This window comes from Lacerta agilis, chromosome 12, assembly GCF_009819535.1.
Source record: "Lacerta agilis isolate rLacAgi1 chromosome 12, rLacAgi1.pri, whole genome shotgun sequence".
NCBI classification, from domain to species: domain Eukaryota; kingdom Metazoa; phylum Chordata; class Lepidosauria; order Squamata; family Lacertidae; genus Lacerta; species Lacerta agilis.
Window position 1 is genome coordinate 40263954 of NC_046323.1, and position 15548 is coordinate 40279501.

General features: G+C 45.2%; 2 protein-coding genes across 2 annotated transcripts in view; both read left to right on the top strand.

Annotated features, from left to right (window-relative positions):
* Positions 1–3441, top strand: part of CCNY (cyclin Y) — a 100303-nt gene extending 96862 nt beyond the window's left edge. The window contains exons 9-10 of the mRNA XM_033165115.1: positions 285–447; positions 1778–3441. Of these exons, the coding sequence (XP_033021006.1) occupies positions 285–447; positions 1778–1894 (280 nt within the window). The 3' untranslated portion in view covers positions 1895–3441. The remainder of the gene's footprint in view (positions 1–284; positions 448–1777) is intronic.
* A 5915-nt stretch (positions 3442–9356) lies between these two features.
* GJD4 (gap junction protein delta 4) lies at positions 9357–14227 on the top strand. The gene is made up of 2 exons (XM_033165471.1): positions 9357–9801; positions 13011–14227. The coding sequence occupies exons 1-2, from the start codon at positions 9738–9740 to the stop codon at positions 14186–14188; spliced, it is 1242 nt and encodes a 413-aa protein (XP_033021362.1). The 5' UTR covers positions 9357–9737; the 3' UTR covers positions 14189–14227.
* Positions 14228–15548: the final 1321 nt, after the last annotated feature.

Consider the following 15548-nt stretch of genomic DNA (forward strand, 5'->3'; position numbering starts at 1 on the left):
GAGCCACAAGCATGCAATGGAAACGAATGCCTGATAGTCCATTAACAAACATGAGACAAAAGCTTACTTATGACAACCCTTTGTTGAACCTGAACATTTGGGTGGGTGGGGAGGAGAAACTGTCCCCAAACTGCCTGGGCTGAAGACAGCTCAGGTTCCCATGAGATGTATGTGACAAGCTTAGAATACGTTTTCTTTCTCTGGCGTCAGCGTGTTATAAGACAAAGTAAATTATTGTCCTTCGGGTCAAGAGTTTAAAACGTGTCTTGCTATTTGTTTTGCAGGAATGAGTTAGAACGCCAGTTTCTTGAGTTGTTGCAGTTCAACATTAATGTTCCCTCCAGTGTTTATGCCAAGTATTATTTTGATTTGCGATCCCTGGCAGAAGCAAACAACCTGAGCTTTCCATTGGAGCCGCTCAGCAGGGACAGGGCATATAAACTTGAGGTGAGACCCATGATCACCTCCCATCACAAACACCTTGTGGATGTGGCAAGCTGACCCTTTATTTCGCACCCTCTGAAAAAAAATCTAACAAAATGTAAGCCCACTAGAAGAACTTGAGTGTAGGCTTATATATATATATATATATATATATATATATATATATATATATATATATTCAATAAACAGAGCAATCAATTTACAATAGTATCATACTGTACAATAGCAGGACAAATGAAAGAGCTGGGATGTCAGAGGAGAGAGATGGAGAAGGCAGAACCTCAAATCAGAGAGAGAGAGATCATTGCCATTGCTATCTGGATGGGCTACAAAATTGGAGCAATGGGACAGGAAGGGGGTTAGTGAGCACCTGGGTGGGCTGCATGGCAGACAGGCTGTGTTTGGCTTGCTAGGGTCTCAAGTTCGCCAGGCTTGGATTACAAAGGAAGATAGAGGGGCCATGGCTTAGTTGGCAGAGAATGGGCTTGCAACAGAAGGTCCCAAAGTAAAGCCAGGGGCGGAGCAAGGGGGCGGGGGCGGTGGTCCGCCCTGGGTACCGCCCTGGGGGGGTGACACTTGTGGTGGTGCCCTGCCCCTGCGATCGGAAAGCCTACTTTCCCTTTTTTTTAAAAAAGGGCTTTTTTTAGCGCTCGGGTGCCGCGGCGCAGAGCCAAGGAGTGGGCCAGCGAGGAGGGGTGTCACGCAACGCCCCTCCTCACTGGCCCGCTCCTCGGCTCCATGCTGTGGCAGCCGAGCACTAAAAACCCTTTAAAAAAACCCCACAGGAAATGAAAGCAGCCGCCAGCCGAGCAAGCAAGCGGCTGCTTTCCTTTCCTGTGTTGTTTTTTTTAAAGGGCTTTTTAGTGCTCGGCTGCCTTGGCGCGGAGCCGAGGGTCGGGCCAGCGAGTAGGGGTGTTACGCTTGTCGCTGGCCTGGCGAGACGCCCCTCCTCGCTGGCCCGCCCCTCGCCTCTGCAGCTCTGGCAGCGCCGGCCAGGTGCACTATGCAGGCCCAGAAATTCCGGGCATGCGCAGTGCATCCGACACATCCTGACACCCTGCCCCCAGGGGGGTGCTTCCACGCCGCCGCCCCAGGCAGCGAAGAGGCTTCCTCTGCTGCTGAGTAAAGCCGTGACATCTCCAGTTGGGGGGGGGGGGGGAAGCAAAGCCCAGGTTTACCTCCTGGTATTTCTAGTTAAAAGGGTCAGGTAGAACGCAGAGGATGGGAAAGACTTTCCTCTTCCTGAAGCCTTGGAGAGCTACTGCCAGTCGGAGCAGTCAGTACTAGGCTATTTCACATGCCTGACCTTTCTCCCTTGCCCATCTTCCTACAGGCCATCTCCCGCTTGTGTGAAGACAAGTATAAGGACATCAGGAAATCTGCAAAGAAACGGTCAGTCAGTTCGGACAATCTGACTGTAGTTAGGTGGTCGCCTGCAATTATCTCCTAATGTTTGAAGTCTTGGATAGTCCTCAAAAGTACTGTTTCTATCATCAACTTTGGAAGGGAGGGGGTTGTTATCCCCCCCTCGTTCTCCCCCCTTCTCCTTATTCTTGTTTTTAGATCTGCCTTTACAGTGCCTCCCCCGTTGCGTAGCACACAAGAATAAATATACGGACAGGAGAGAGACGTCAGTACATCGGGAAGAACTTCAGAAGAAAGCTGGTTCTGTTGTTTCGCTGCAGATTTGTCCTTTTTATGTGAGGAAAAGGCAAACTACATACATAATGCTTGGAAAAACAGAAAAGCAAGTGTGTGTGTTATTAAAAAGAAAAAGATCTTCAGCAGAGACAACGGCATGGGAATTTTAAAAACGCACCACAAGATCGGCTTGGAAGAAACACTATGAGAGAGGATTTTGAAAGTATTTCACTTTCTCTTCAGTGTTTTCCATTGGTTTTCTGGGTTTTATATTTTTTTTCATCCCCCCCCCCCTTGCTGTTTGTCTGGGAGTTGCTTCTCCTGTTTCTGCAAAGCAGCAAGTATGAAGAAGGCAGTATCTACTGTAGCACAAGCCTCCGAACCAGACGCCATCGGTTGTTTTCTTCTCTCCCATCGCCTGCCTCCTACACCATCCACTAGGCTTCCCTTCATAAGCTGTTTTATTAGCCTTTTCTCCCCCTTAATTATTATGCATATTTTGTTTCCTGTATGACTTTATTGTATTTTTTGAAAAAACAAAATTTGACTTGATTTCTAGTGCTGAACCAAAAGTATACAAAAAAAGAAGATCAGGTGATTGTTTGGAGTTCCTTTTTTTTTTTAATTTATAGTGACCGTGTCCGTGATGTGTTCCCACAGGTTGCATCTCGGATACTGGCTGCTTCATAGTATATGTGGCTGCATGTGCCTTCCTGTGTTCTTTGGGATAGTTTTATTTTTCCTTACTATAAAGTTATGGTTGTTGGAAGGATCCAGGTGAGAGTGGAACTTGGGCCAAGGAGGTGAAATTTGCATTGGATGCAGTAGTCCTTTTTTATGTTTGCAAGTTTTTTCACAGCATTTAGAGATTTAGCAGAGATTAAGTGAGAGAGAGAGAGAATCTTCTTTTGTATGGCAGAGACAGAGGATTTCCTTCACTTCCTGGTTCAATGTTGCAAGCAATAGCCTCAAGTTTTTTATATGTTTACTTTAAATGGAAACCAATCTGTTTGTATAAAATAGAAAAAAGATGAAAAAAAGAGTTTTTGTTCTAGTGGAAAAGGGTCCATGGAAGAAGGAGGAGGAGGAGGAGGAGGAGAAGAAGAAATCTATATTAATTTTACCAAGTGTTTTGTCACAGGTTAGATTGCAGAATAAAAACCGTTAAAATGCATTTTTCAGTGTAGGTGCTTCTAGAAATTTAAACAAAATGCAAACTGTGAAGAAAATTTTTGTTGATTTGTTGATTATATTGTACTTCTGTTGTTGTTACTACTGGTTCCCACCCTTCTTTTCCTTAATGGGATAAACGAGTTGAATACCTTTTTTTATATAAAGCAAAACACGTTATTTCTGGGGGGGAAAGGAAAGGGAAGGGGGGAAAAACCCTTGTGCTCTATATAAGCATCTATGAATTATTTTGCACATTTTGAGGATGCTGTTTTAGGATGCAAAAACCAAACAAAAACCAAAATCAGTTGTAAGTTCCGTGATATTGAAGCTCCACAAATTCTCCTGTGCAAGCCACAGCGAAATAGACGAACCTCATCTTCGATGTGTGGCACTTGCACTACTCAAGTGAAACCATACACAGCACATTCCACCAGAGCATCTTCTGCGGAAACTCCTATTCCGGATGTGCCCTTGCGCCCCGCTCCCCTTGGGGGTTGTGCAGGACAAGACTTCATCATCCTGAGCTACAACCATTAGCTTCAGTGTCAGCTCTTGCAGGAGACATGCCCTTACACATTTCTTTATCTGGTCTCATTGAGCCTTAAAACCCCAATTAGGAATTGTTTACTTGACGATTCCGACCCAACTTGTTTCATGTTACAAGACCACATCCATGCGGCTCTGATTTTGGGGAGCACGACCAGGGTCTCTTTGCTTCCAGTCCCTGCAGGATGCCAAAGAGGAGGTATGTCTGCACACCTGAAAGTTTCCCCCCCTCGATTTCTTCTTCTGCGAGAGCTCCCGTTACTAAAGAGGCAACCGAACGACTGCTCCCTACTGGTGTGAGCTGCTGCATAAGAAACAGAAGGCGCTTAATTCTCTCGTGTGAAATTCATGTTTCCATCTGGGGATCTTGATCAAGGAGTGCAAGTTAGGGTGGCTTAGACATGCTGGTTCCCAGCAGGCCTACAGTCAAGGCTCATATCACCTACACAGCCAGCTCCCCATTTCTGGGTAGGCAGGAGACCTTGGTTTTCTTAGGACAGCAATGTGGTCCTCCAGATGGCGGACTTGCAACTCCCGCCAGCCTCAACCAGCATGGTCAGGGATTATGGGAGTTGTAGTACAATATTAGAAGGGCCCCAGGTTCCCTTCCCTTCCCTAAGACACTTACCATGCTACTAGCTTGGTTCCACAGTGCTGAATCAGGAACGCAGAACGATGCTCCCTCTGCGTTCCCTAAATGTGCTTATGACCCCCCAGAGCATTAAAGGTTTTTATCAGGCAACTGTGTCCTTGATTATGCTATCTGCCTTAAAAGGGTAACACGCACTGATGAGGTCAAATTGCTAATAACGTAAGTAGAGTTTTCTACTAACATGTATTACATGGCATGAAGGTTTTGCCCATCTGTGTTCCCCAATCAATTTAATTCTCGTTACTTTGTTATTGTTGTTGCTACTATTTTTATTACTGTGCCAATTTAGCAAAACTTCGATTCTACCAAGTTTTGAGGGGGGCCCCCTTTTGCCTTTTCCTTTTCCTTGACTAGAATGTTTCAGATTAAAAAATTATTTAAAGAAAAGAAAAGAGCGAGAGTGAAAAGGGTGAGCATTTGTTAGAATTGGGTTACGGTGCCTCTCCCAATAGAAATGTGATTGTACATGGAGTTGTTTTATCAACAGTCTGCAGAACATTTTGGGGCTGACTTTCTAGCAAGCACAGTTTGCAATGGGTATAGGACAGCCTTCTCCAACCAAGTCCCTCCAGATGCATTGGACTACAACTGGTTTGGACCAACGGGAGTTGTAATCTAAAACACCTTGAGGGCAGCAGGTTGGGGGAAGGCTGGTGTAAGGGAAGATCAGAAAGAGAGCAAGGTTTGCATTATGTAAAGTTCTCGATGCATCTACTATAATTTTGTGAAATTTATTAAACAACTTTCAAGATTGTATAGTCTATTTATTGTAAAATTTCAAGTGGATTCCGTAAAACCTGGCTCAGTCTTGTTTAGACTATATTGGATATCGTTTTAGCCTTGTGCACTGGATTCTACCTCTGTATAGGAGAATTTTCCATATTCTTCAATTAGTACTGATTCTGTGATTTAACTTGGTTATGTTTCTTGCACTAAAAATTAAAAAAACAAAACAAAATCTGTTAAATGTGGGTTTTATTTTTTACTTTTGTTAATTTTACATTTTTGCAGTACTTTGAGCATTATTTTTTTTAGGGTTCTTCTCTGTATGATTCCAAAAAGTTTACTGTTCCTAGGAGATCTGTTTCCCTTTCACCAAAGGTTGCTAAAAACTGCTGAAAAATTCTGGCTTGTTAATATTGCCCTGTGTTTTCAAGCTGATTCATTGCCATGATTACAAAGCTGTACCCCTATCGCAAAAAGCAAACCACATTATGCACTTATAAATTTGACCTGTTTATTACTTTATTTACATCCCACCTTTCTTCCAAGAAGCTCACTTCTTCCTCTCTCTATTTTATCCCCATGAAAATCCAATGAAGTAGGTTAGACTGAAGGACACTGGCTGAACCAAGGTTGAGTAGGGATTTGAACCCCAGACTCACAGATCCTAGTCCAATATTCTAAGCATCACACTGCTCCAGCTGTAAGCAGAACTGATCTAAAAGGACAATGCTTTGCAAAGAAACATTGGCAAACGGCAGTGCCAATTGTAGATAATTGTGGACTCTGCACTTGCTGGTTTTACTGGGAGGATAGAGCTCAATAGATAGTAAAGTGATTTACTTTACCTTGCTTACTTCAAAATGAGTTGAGCCAGTTCTGGTGCATTTGGCACCCCCTGTCCATTCTCCTGATTGGGACCCTGGTCTTCTGCCCCAAAGTGGCACCATTGTTTAACACATGGTCTTGGTGGAGCTGGTGTTGGTCTTAGTGTATGTGTATTGCATGTGTATAGCTTGGCATGTGTATTGGGACAAGTATTTCCCTTTTATAGATGTGGAAAAATGCTTGCAAAGGTCAGGGCCGTCTTAAAGGGATCGGCCGCCGTGGTGCAACGATCCCTCGGCGCCCCCGGCGTGCCGCCTCTCTGCCCGCCTCCCTCCCATGCTGGCCACCCCTCGGGAGGGGGGGCGAGCGGGGGATGAGGGGCGTGGCGCTGGAGCGGCGCGGGGCTTTGCGCGCCCTTCCCAACGCTCCAGCTGGGGCTCCAGAGGCTTGCAGCTTGCCCGCTGGCGCGCGAGCGCCCGCCCACCCATGGGGGCGGGGGCGGGTTGGGGAGGGGGCACCTGGTATGCCAGCGGGCTCGTGGGGGCACCCCTGGGGGGCCCGGCGCCCTGGCGTGCCGTGCCACCCAGGCCCTATGACAAGACGGCCCTGACAAAGGTAAAGGTATAGGGAAAGTCTGCTGAAATCTCAGCACCAGGAGAGGAGAATGAATAATATGCCCAGTGGTTGGAGGGGGGACTTTCGTGCCCTGCGAGGCTCCATGGCTCCTGCCCATGACTACCAAACTCAGAATAAATGATGCAGAATGGTGAAAATTACTGTGGAGGACAGGCCTTCTCCAGCACTTGCGACTACAGAATCCTCTTCCTCTCGTCCCACATCTCCATTGGAGTTGTCACCCTTGGTTGGGGACGGGAGCAGGGGAACCCTACCTATCTCCTTTTGTTCCTGAAAGAGTAGGTAGATTTTGAACACAGTTTTGAATCCTGCATTCCCAAAGTTTCCTTTCGGCACCGCTGGAAGATGGATAAGCAACATGAAGAGTAGGGTGGCCCCTGACTTCTGTGTTTTCGTGTCCTTAATGTGGTCTCTATGCAGTCTCCTAAGGCGTCAGAAAATAATTAAGGGGAAAGGTGTTTACTACTTTCTGCAACAGGGGAGGGACAAGAATGCCTCTCGAAGTGTTGGGTGTTTCTTTGCCGTGATCCACACACTCGCAGTCCTCTGTGTGTGTGTGTGTGACTACTAAAAGAGAACAGGCAAAAGTATAGGTAAGTAAACCTGTTTCATAGCATCAGTTCATTATCGTCGCTTTGGTCTCTGTGCCCTAGTTGAAATGCAGCCTCTGTTTGTGGATATCACCTTTCCTTGCCAAAATCCAGCGGCCCATCTTGCCACCATCTCTCTTTCTCAAATGGCTGGAGGGGGTGAAGTACACACAAAACAGTATCTTCATTCAGTAACTGAATAAACAGATTTGAGCTTTGTCTTTTAACCACGGTCACCGGAGAAACCCAATCATTCTTATTTTAACTCTGCAGTGGTGACTTACATTTTATTTTATTTTAAAGCAACTTTAATAATGCACCTACAAGGACCCCCCCCCCATTGTCAAAATAATAAACGCTTGGTGAATGCTGCAAAGCAGAAATGTGCTTGGGCACCCTCCTCTAGTTACTGCATGGAGAAATGTCATAAAAATAAACTGAGGTGCTACAGTCTCATAGCCTAGGCCAGCAATTCCGTTCAGGTGAGGGAGTGGGATGGTGGAGGAAGGACTGATCATTCCTTCTGTGCCAGCTTGCTTGATTTCAACCCTGACTACAAAGGAAGGAAAGCCTCTTCCTCCGAGGCCAGCACAGAAATGCAGTGAGCTGGCAGATAGGCGGGATAGAAAGTGAACCACCTTATATACTGTTTTCTTCCTGTATGGCTTGTCTTGCTGGCACAGGATAGTGAGGGAAAAGTGGTGTGGCTTGCAGGAAATGGGCCATGAAAGTGCCAGGGACTGGAGTAAGAGGCATGGTTATCCGGATTAGGTCTATGGGCTGGAGATCCTTGCCTGCAAGTTGTGCAAGATGCAGTAAGAACGGTACCTTACACAGGTTTTGTTATCAATTTTGTAAAAAAAATTCTAACAAATTCTGAACTGCCTTTCACCCAAACAAATCCCAAAGCTGGGTGTGTTTGTATTAAGGTGACAGGCTGAATCGATTTATTACGGTCACAGACCAGAGATATGGACATATACAGTAACAGAGAACATGTAAATAAAAATAGGCTAAAATTAAACTCCCTAAGCTAGAACATGGTAAATAATACAGATGTAAAACCACTGAAATATGTATGTGGCAGGTTGGATCTAGACTTTGTCCTACATAGACTAGATCCCATTGAAGTAATTCGTTTCGTTGGATCTGCTCTTTTAAGTATGATGGAGGCGGCAATCCTAGCCCCACATATCTGGGGGTATGTTCCATTGAATTCAGTAGGGCATACTTCCGAGGAGACACAGTTCAGATGGTGCTAACAGTTGGGGAGCGCTGACCCTGCCACCCCCATCTGCCGCCAGAGGTGATTGCCTCACTTTGCCTAATGGTAGGGCCAATTCTGCCAATCAGTTATCTATGGAAAGTCAAAAAGCAGGATGTGAGTGCAGTATCTCTTTTCCATTGGTGTTTCACAGGGACTGCCCCACTGCCCCTAATACTTGAGGGAATATATAAGCCACCATGACTAGTGGGCATTGACAAGCTTTATCATCCATAAATGTAACTAATCCCCTGCTAAAATCCCCCTCTGATGTGTCCACCACAGCCATAGTTGTAACTAGGCACAGTGTGGGTGAATAAATATTTCCTTTTGTCTCACCTGAACTTTCCGAAATTCAGTTTTATTTGGCTGACCCACCAAGTTTTATTATTTCTCCGCGCCATGTATAATTTCATATACCTCTCCCATTAATTTTCTTTGAGGGGCGGAATGTGTGAGGAAGGAGATAGTGTATATTATGAGCACCTCTGCGGAAGGCATTCCGCACAGACACACTTTTGCCGCCACCTCTCAGCGTTCGTGCTTGTAAAGACCAGGCCGGCCAACGCTGAGGGAGCAAGGCAGGTTTCATTTCCCCAAGTCCAGGGCTTTGTTGTCCCACAGGAATAAATTTCCCATTCATTTACCGAGGAGAGATGAAATAGGAATGTGCAGAGACACTGCTGATTTCCGTTGGTGACGCTACCGTGTGACCAGCTTTTGGAAGCTGGGTTTTATTTCTCGTTTCATATGGCGCTGCTGTAGAGGAAAATGCCATTCGCAGACATAACACTTGATGTTTCGGTATCCTCTTTCCTCACGTTATCCATTTTTATCACTTGTCGGGGGGGGGGGGGGAGAAACAAAGCCGCTTCTATTATTTCTTCCACTGCTTGATTTCTCTTTCACCACTGAACTATCCCAGCAATTTCAGGAGGCTGGAATGCCCTGGGAGAGTAAGAATAGCCGACAATGGCAGAGATAATTCCTGTTGCCTTTTGTCTCCTTGCAGTTGTCGGAGCAGAGGTAAGAGCAATCAATAGGACTGTGAAGTTGTGGTATTTAGCTGGGTCTCCTAAGGAAGGCTCGGTTCTCCCTGCAGAGGATTTTGTTACTCCTGTCCCTGGCCGGCTCTCGAATGTTTTTTGCCCTCTCTGTTTAGATCGCGGCGGTTTTTGAAAATGCTCGATTTTTTCGTATTCCTTCAATAAGTGGCGGGTCCCTGCAACTGAGTTCAGACATGGAATGTTGGGATTCAGTCGGCTTTTTAATCATTGCTGTCAGCTACAATGTGACGATTATTGGTGAGTATTTTTTTTTTAAAAAAAACCCAACCACATCTTAATTTTTGTTTAGGGCTGGTACCCAGTTCCTGGAAACTATCCTGGTTTTTGTTTTGTGCGTGTGTATTTTTTTGGCTGTTTCTAGAATTCACTCTCATTTGCATTTTAATAACATTTGCTTGTAAATGAAAATTTGATTGATATTGCTGTTTGACTTCTATCCTTTATTGAAATTTTAGGGCCGTTTTTGGTCTTTCTCGTTAGCCGTTTTGGGGCTTTTTTTCCCAGCCGGAACTCACTGGAACTCAGTTCCGGCACCTCTCAGATGGGCACCAATGCCATTCTAGAACAAGGGAGGTGTTCATAGTGAGTTCCGGCACCTCTTTTTCTAAAAAATTACACATGAAGACAAATGCAGACACAAGAGCATGAACTTATGCCTTGCATGATAGCCTAGTTACACTTTTATTAAGCAATCATTTAAGCAGTGCAGATCCCAGATGAAAATAAGTAGGCTTCTGGAAGTAACTTAATGGGCATTGGCTGAGCCAAGTTCTCACTGAGTCCTCTGTTTGATTTTTGAGGCCAATAGCTAGCATGTGTACATCTGGTTTCCCCCTTAACTTTGCACTGATCGAAAAAACTTGATTCTGTCAGTCCTCTTGGTGAGTGATTTCTGTGGGTGTTTATACTCACATTGCCTACAGCAATTTGGGGGTAAATAAATTAATGAAGGTAATTGCTAAGTTCTTAATGGGTTCAAGGCGTTCTAGAATTGGCTCTTTCTAGAGCTGAGATGCCTTGTGTTCCCAAACCTATGTGCCGAATTATTATTTTTTAAAATAATAATATGTATTTATATCTTTTCCCCTCTCTCCCAGCAAATGGGGCTCCACCCTCAAGGTAGCAAACAAACAAGCAAGCAAGAACAGTACTAAGAGCGCATACCAAAAACTTTGCCTTTCCTTTGTCTCCATTTCTCCTCTCTTGTGATGAAAAGTTGGGCTTGATGACCCTCCGGTTTCTGCCTGTGCAGAACTTCCAAGTCTTTGGGCAAAAGGCCATAGCTCAATAGTAGGGCATCCGCTTTACTTGCGGAATGTCCCAGGTTCAATCCCCAGCATCTTGGGGCTATGAAAGAATCCCAGAGAGCTGCTCGTCATTTGTCTCAGTGGTTTGAGAATTAGGATCATTAGTTGTTTTAGCATTTCCAGAGGACAGTTCTGCAATTTGCTTTAACATTAGTTCCTCGATTATTTGGGCTTGGGGTAACTTGTGGGGTGTTCGGGATTTAGGACTCAGTTTCTGAGGTGACTCAGCAGTTCTAACGCTTACCTTTGTCCCCTTGGTGTAACTTCCCTCAGCACAATCCTCTCTCTGCACAGCAGGTCCTTCATTGTGGATGTTAGGAGGCTCGGCGAGGGAGGGGATAGAGTCTGGGTCCAGCCGTTTCTTAGTCACCCCCACTTTGCCCTTGCTCCGATAGCAACGAGTAATTTTTGTTTGCACTTTCTTAGGAGTAGGTCTTTTCCTGCAAGATCCCGAATCTTTCAGTGGAGGCCTTGAAGTTTTACAGCCACTCCGAGTCGACACCATTATTTTGCTTACAGTTTAAAAAAGTCACACTGCCATTCATTAGCTGAGATATAATGGCAGGGAGTACAGACAGGCAGAGATAAAGATGAAAGGGTGGTTAGGGTGAAGATATGAGGCTTCCTTCTTCAGTTAACGCTGAAGGCCCCGGCACTCCCCTGGCTTGTATCCAAGTGAAAATCAGCAGTTTATAGCAACTTCCTTGGATCTTGCTTCCTTTAAAACATTTAGGATAAAACCGGATGGTTTAAGCTAAAAACTAAGCTAAAAAAGTTAAAAGATAAAACAATATAAAACAGTAAAAATCAAGGAAAAACAAACCAGGGAGGTACGGCAATCAGAGAGAGATGTTACTCCCTCCCCTCCCGGAAGTATAATAATCCAGAGAGCTGCTGCCAGTCAGTGTGAACCATACTGAGCTAGATGAACCAACGGTCTCATTCAGCATAAGGCAGCTACCTCTGTTCCTATGCTTTCAAAAAGGGGAGAGGGAGGGGGAAAGCTCTCAAATGTTCACCTGAGGTGGAGCATCCACCTATGCTTCAAAATTGGGAAGCCTCTCCTGAGAAATGTTGCCAGGTGCACCTTAGGAGAAATCCTCAAATCGTCTGTAATAATAGCAAACTCTTGTTATCTGAGTGCTGCACCCCAGATAGCCAAAGTGGCCCATCCATGAGGTGCCAGAGGAACTGCAGGGGGCTCGAAGGAAACTCAAGGTTTGCAGAGGTATTGAAAAACCTGAAAAGAACATGAAAGTGGGTGGTGGGGTGGACGGAACACAGGCCAAAGAGGACAGAGCATGTTGTAGTCCGACAATGTTTTGAGTCGGTTGAGTTGTGGAAGGCTGATAATCTCCGATCTTCAGCTCATTTCTCAAGGATTTCTACATTATGCGCCTCAGTCACTTTCTGCCATGCGATTCAAGACCCAAGTGAAAACCCTTTCGCATCCCTCCGTTCCTAATGTGAACAGCAACAGAGCCTTTGCAGAATTTATCATCATAGAATTTATCATAGAATCATGGAGTTGGGAGGGTCTGTGTGGATAATCAGGTCCAACCCCCTGCAATGCAGGGATCTTTCGCCCAACATGGGGCTCGAGTCCGTGCATCTCAGCTGTTGGCTTCCATACACGACAACAGAGATAAATGGATGTGATCAGCTTAGTGTAAAGGGTGAACTCTTAACCAAAGCCCTCTGTTGCTGTACACATGGAATATCTAGAGTAGGGTTACCATCCACCTGGAATTTCCCAGACATAGCTGGAATACGGCAGTCGGAAACCATGTCCGGGCAGAAATCTCTGGGAAAATCCGGATGTATGGCAACCCATGTCAAAAGTCTAGATTTTTGCAAATTTCCTGAAAAATAGCTTAAAAAGTTAAATTTTCAAAACAACAAAAACACTTTAACAACTTTTGTGTTCACTTTTTGAAATATGGCAACACTAATCTTGCCTCTTGCCTGGATCTTGGCTGGTGTATGAGTGAGCCAATTGGTAAAGCTGATGCATGTGTGTGTGTGTGTGTGTGTGCGTGTAGGTGTAGTTACCAACCAGGGTAAAAAATATGCAGTGATTCTACAATACGACACAACTTCTTTAGCAATGACGTGTCTACGTTTGTTCTTCCTTTCTAGGGAAGATTTGGTTAACTCTTGTGATCCTGCTGAGGTTTATGGTGATATTCTTAGCAGCCTACCCTCTCTACCAAGACGAGCAGGAACGCTTTGTCTGCAACACTTTACAGCCAGGGTGCTCCAATGTGTGTTACGACATTTTTGCTCCCGTGTCCCACTTCCGCTTCTGGCTCATTCAGACCGTGTCTGTCTTGCTCCCTTACGCCATCTTTGGCGTCTACGTATTGCACAAAGTGTGCAGGCGGGTTGTGAAGGCACATTCTGCAGCCTACCGCCGCTACAAAGAGATCAAACCTTCGGCGGGCGGCAAAGTCGCAAAGAAATCGTCCAAAGGGAAAAAGAGCAGAGTCCCCTATACAGGAAACGAAATGGCTGTTCCTGATTTTTCCAGGGCGTATGCAGTTCACCTCCTTCTGAGAATACTGACAGAGGCCAGTTTTGGAGTGGGGCACTATTACCTCTTTGGATTCTTTGTCCCAAGACGTTTCTCCTGTAACCAATCCCCTTGTTCGAGTTACGTGGACTGCTACATCTCCAGGCCCACAGAAAAATCCATCATGATGCTGTTCATCTGGGGGCTCAGCAGCGTCTCATTCTTCCTCAGCCTCATTGACCTGGGCTTTGCCTTCCGAACCAACGCCGTGAGGAATCGGAGAAAGAAGCTACTGTCAGAAAGTTTCAGTGCCGGAGAGAAATGCCGTGCTGGCCTGCCGCACCAAGGTGACAAGCTAAGCAACGATTTGCTGGGGGGCCAAGACCACATAGCCGTCATTGACAACTGCGGCAACTGTTTGCTTGGCCGAGAGGTGAAGGAAGTGTGCTCGTTTCAAGCTGTGTTCAATCCTCAGCAAAAAAATGGCCCTAACCTCAACAGCAGCAACAGTAGTAACAAATCGTGCGTTGGAGCTGCCCACCAAGAGGGCAAAGGGGTGTCTTTCCATGATGATGAGCAGCCGGAGATCTCGTGTGAGCAATTGAGATTTGAGCAACCGCCGGGCGTTCTCAAAGGAGCGTTGGTTTTTAAAACCCTGGACGGGTGCCGTTATGGAGCCCATTCGCCTGCAAGCAGCCACAAGCCCTCGGTTCATTATTCTTCCCTCGAGAGAAAGGCTTCTGATGTCCAATCTGTCTGCAGCAGTGCTGGCTGCTCCAGATCCAAAAAATCCGAATGGGTGTAAAATGTCAGAATAGAATGGCAGAAAAACTACCATAAAATACTGCCAAAATGGCTTTTAATGTAAAGAACAGTGTAGGAATAGTCTCCTCAATTGAATATCTATGTATTGCCGTTCTGTGCGTGCAGCTAGATGGTTTATTTTCTTTTTATAGGGAGACTCGCTAATGAAGTGTGCATGCATGCTACGTCTGGAGGTGCTTATTTATGGATTTTGGTCACAAGCACAAGAGTATCTAAAGCAAAAGGGGAAATAACTAAATCTTCCCACGTGTTTGCAATTGGATGAGGGGGGCAGCAAGGCTCTGGTTGCTGGATGTGGCCCCTCTATCACCTGGCTACCCAATCTGCATCGGGAAGAAGGTCTGAGGAGTGGATCCTGCTCTGCACAAACAGGCTCCTTGTGCGATTTAGAACCCTGTGCGGGTTGATGGGGCTCCCATCTTTAGATCTTTCTCCCAATGCATGGATGGGGGGACTGGTGCTTGGGGTGGGGGGCAAAGCAGAGGTGAGGAGGTAATCATAAAAGGGAGAGCCCCTGTTAAGAATGAATGGATGTGCATTTTTGAGGCAAAATTCAGTACTCTGAGAATATTGGCTTGTGTGTGTGTTTTACAAAAAACAACAATCCAACATGTTTCCGGACTTAATGATCACAAGATAAGCTCTAAAATGCAGGTTGAAATATCTGTTGAATTCTCAGAACTCCAAAGTGGTTTTAACAAGAATTTCTGTGGTCTTTACTGCTCTGCCTATCTCTCTCTTTTGCATCTCCTCTGAATAGCAGAAATAGAATATTATTTTTTTTAAAGCAAATCCACGCACCAAGACATTGGATCATGGAGCTGCATATCTTGGATTCCTCTTGTTCAAGAGGCTAGTTCTAAAAAGGGCCCGTTGACTTTCAGGGTGGGGGGGGGGGGGTTGAAGATGGGGGTCCCAGGATGCCTTGATTCCTCTGATGGAACTTGCATGCCTTTTGGTGTGAGATTTGGCTTAGTTGCAGAGAAGTCATTGTAAGCAGTATGTTTTAAATGTTTAGTAGCAGTCCTTTTATTTTCAGATTTTCACCAATTTAGAAGTGTATACATGGCAGCAGCTACAAAAGGAAAGTTGGGGGGAGAGGAAACGTCCCACGTTTGTTTATGTCCATTCATCACTGCTCATTAACCATTAAAATATGTGTACAAAATGTGCACTGACAAATATTTCATTCATTTCCTGTATATTCCGACATTCACAATTTCAGATTTCTTTTTAAAATAATAATTTATTAAATTTATACACTACCCTTCATCCACAGATCTCGGGGCATAAAACATAACATTTCTTTACTCATTCTGGAATCACTTAGGTGTCAGAAG